The sequence below is a fragment of the Photinus pyralis genome, unplaced genomic scaffold (genome assembly GCF_008802855.1).
Source record: "Photinus pyralis isolate 1611_PpyrPB1 unplaced genomic scaffold, Ppyr1.3 Ppyr1.4_LG8, whole genome shotgun sequence".
NCBI lineage: Eukaryota > Metazoa > Arthropoda > Insecta > Coleoptera > Lampyridae > Photinus > Photinus pyralis.
The window spans coordinates 35,921,525-35,925,067 of record NW_022170819.1 but is presented as its reverse complement, the minus strand read 5'-3'; the positions used below and the strand labels follow the sequence as shown (position 1 = coordinate 35,925,067).

The window sequence follows — 3,543 nt, the reverse complement described above, 5'->3', positions numbered from 1 at the left end:
CTTGTAAGTTGATAACTTTGACGTCATTTCCTAAGAGGTGTGCAAATAATAACATGTATTACATAAGCATAAGTTTGTAAATACAGAGATAATATTGCAATACGATCTTCACCTGCTGTTATAACTCCCACGCAGTCTACGAGATAAGTACGCGAAAGTAGCGTCATCTAAAGAAATCTAATCACTTTGATTCAGTTGAGTAGGTGGTATAAAACCTCGATTAAAATTTAGTTACTTTTAATAAGCGGAGTTTGTCCCAGAGGGCAACCTACGGAGAAACTCCGTTAAAGTGGACCCTTCAAAAAGCATTGCGTTGTCTTTCTATTCAGATTTATTATTCAATGGTACTATTGACAAGCTCTCATTGAAATTTCGTGGCTCTATGTTGAACGGATCCGGAGTAAAAAAATAAATAGTGGAGCCGCGCACGGATTTTCCATAAGCCGTAATGTATTTCATATGACTCCCAACGTCACGTGACTTTTTCGAGCGCTCCGGCCTGTAAGTATCGTAGGCCTCGATCGAACCAATTCACAATAGCACTTGCGATTAAAATTCAGAAACAATATTCAGGTCTCCGGTAATAATTTCGAGGTAGGTCACTGGAGAAAATTTCACGTGATGTCGCCGATGTAAATCTAGTTCATAGCGTAGGTATGTCAAGATTGTGGATTCTATGGAAAAGTTCAAAGGATGATGCAATCTCATGTTGTCCAAATTCAACGTAGATTTCTCACACAGGATATCGATGCAGAGATAGATAATATTCGTAGATTGATGTAGAAACAAGAGGTAAAGTAAAAAGTAAGATATATGACGCAAATCGTCACAGCAAAAGTTAATGGCGGGATATATGACGTAAATCGTCCCAGCAAAAGTGAATGGCGGCGGGTTCTCTACAAGTACTCGTTCTTCTCTGCCGATCAGGTACGGCGCTATTAGACACTAAAGAAATTTACATCCGGATGACCTCTAGTAATAGAACCATGAATTACGAACCTATACCAATAAACGAACTAACACGAGAAATATACAGATGGCGTATCAGCCATGAAAAGGTTGAATTTTAAATTGAAAAAAGAAACAAACGTTACAAGGCGTTATATTCTAATAAGGAATATACAGGGAGTTTTTCTTAAATACGGACAATACTTTCCTCTATAGTGCGTCCAAACCTCCAAATTCAGTATGGAGCTTATGGAAAAACAGTACATGGTTGCCAAACATATGTTACTGATGTAGTGCCTGTAGTTTTATATTACCTTAGATGATTTTTATGGTATAACAACCACACTTCCTAACCTCAATCTCAAAATACAAATTATGCATGCTTACTCCATATCTCTGATAAAGATTAAAGAAAACAAAATTTTACGAAAATTTAATGGTTTATATCACAATTTAACATTGCCAATACAATTTATATTATATCTGTTCATCAGTTGTCACTGGACTCGTATTCTGGATCATCATCTGAAGAAGATTCCGTAACGTTAATTACAAAAGCTTGAATATCGTCTTGAAGATTATCTGTTATCCACATGTTGTTTTCAATGCCCTTTACGTGATTTATATAATGTTGCCAGTTTTCAATCGTGACTTTTTCATAACCAAGTTTGATTAACTCTTGCATGTTCTTTACCTTAAATGTCGTGTTATTCATCTTAATATGGTGTTTTACTTGTGCCCACACCATTTCAATGGGATTTAATTCGCAATGATATGGTGGCAAACGAGAATCTCATGACCTCTTTCTTGTGCTGTAACATCAAGTTGTGCTTGTCGTATCGAGGCTTCACTTCAGCTACTGCAGCAAGTAAATCTCGTTTCAACATGTTGTCCTCGATGGGCACTTCTTTCTCCATAAGCCAGTTCATAATGTGTTCTTTTCGCCATGACATTGTTGGAATCTGCTCAACCTTTCTGCTGTGATAGGAAGCATTGTCAATCACAATTACTGAATTTGGTGGTATATTCGGAATTAACTGATCGATAAACCACTTCTCGTAAGTATCTGTATCCATTTCATTATGTGCATCTGCAGTATTCTTTTTACAGAGGAAAGTCAGCTCCGCTCCAGGAATAAAACCGTTGTTACCACCAGCATGCACTAAGGCAAATCTTGGCCCAAGACCACTTGGTAATCTCAATCCAGTGCTCAGCCCTTGGATGAATGCTTGTCGACTGCTGTTGATAGTGGTATCACGCCATGCCTTATTTACTGCATGCCCCACATTAACCCATGATTCATCGGTGTATACGATGTTTCTACCTAAAATTATTTTATAAGTAAATGTAGAACACATAAAGTGCCTATACCTTCTTCTCTGTATTTTTTTATGCATCTTAGGTATTTATGCCTCCAGCGTATGATGTCGTCACGTTCAATAAGAATGCTCTTGCGTCCCATCTTTTGAAACTCGAACCCAATATCTTTTAAGAGATTGTGTAGTGTACTACGTTTAAAATTTGGTAGATCATCATCACTATTAATGGAAGTCAGAATACTATTCATTGTTGGTAGAATATTTTCGACGAAGAAGCTGTGGACTTTACGTCGAATAACAGACTGTATATCCTGGTCATATACACGAAGTCGATCATTTACTTGAGCACCCTTTCTTTTCATACGTTTTTTGGGACTGGAGATTCCAACAGTTTGCTCTTCCTTTTTGATGCTATAAATGCTGCGTTCTGTACAGCATAAAGCCTTGCTTGCTTCTTTAACTGCTGCGCTAATGTTCATTGTTGAGGAGAAATAATTCAGAACATTAACGATGAGAAATATTGCCCCTGGGGTCGTTTTATATTTGCAGGTCCAGCTTCATCTCCTTGTACTTCCATATTATTGGAAACTCTACAAAGTTAACCTCAATGACAAAATCATAGGAAAACCCATCATTACCTTAAAAACGCTTGTAAAATGTAAATGATTTATGCGTTCTGAAAAGAACGATTTTTTAATAAATGCGGTACGAGAATTTAAGAAATTACGGAGAAAAACAAGAGCAATATAAATGTGACAGGTGACAGACGACTGATGAAATTACAATTTACAATTGACAACGACAAACGTTGCCACAGCTTACTTACTATAAGTAAGCTGTGACGTTGCCTTGTAGGACAAGGATTGTGTTATTTGGGAATCGCTAAAGATAGTAAAGGAGGTGTATACTCCATAAGAGCCCATACTGAATTTGGAGGTTTGGACGCGCTATAGTAAGAATGTGCAATTCCGCAAATGTACTGTGTACTAATATTAACTTTTTTGGTACTACGTTTGTCGAATTCCGAAGGAAGCTGATGTTACACAACGGTTAACAGTATAATTTGGGTTTGTATTCTTTGTTACGTAGGTGTTTACTTAAGGGTTTTTAGAAACAATGAAATTTACCATTCCTTTTTTCAATATAATGCACTTGATTTTTATTTGAAATATTTTTTGTTAAGTTTATCAGTAATTTTGATTTATAGTCACACTTCGTCTTGTTATTACATTTTGCTATAGATATTATGTTTTGTATTTCTTTGTAAAAATGGTAT

At 36.4% G+C, this 3,543-nt stretch overlaps 1 protein-coding gene across 1 annotated transcript; it reads right to left on the bottom strand.

Annotated features, from left to right (window-relative positions):
• Window positions 1-1,253: 1,253 nt before the first annotated feature.
• On the bottom strand, window positions 1,254-3,058 carry LOC116179062. Its single transcript, XM_031498769.1, has 3 exons — window positions 2,906-3,058; window positions 2,320-2,857; window positions 1,254-2,272 (listed from the first exon to the last, which is right to left on the bottom strand). The coding sequence occupies exons 2-3, from the start codon at window positions 2,744-2,746 to the stop codon at window positions 1,698-1,700; spliced, it is 1,002 nt and encodes a 333-aa protein (XP_031354629.1). The 5' UTR covers window positions 2,747-2,857; window positions 2,906-3,058; the 3' UTR covers window positions 1,254-1,697.
• Window positions 3,059-3,543: the final 485 nt, after the last annotated feature.

Bases quoted from the DNA above. Each gene is read 5' to 3' on its own strand.
- LOC116179062 (XM_031498769.1), bottom strand. From the start codon at position 2,746: ATGAACATTAGCGCAGCAGTTAAAGAAGCAAGCAAGGCTTTATGCTGT. The intron at 2,273-2,319 runs GTATAGGCACTT...AAATAATTTTAG, and splicing joins AAAAAAATACAGAGAAGAAG to GTAGAAACATCGTATACACC.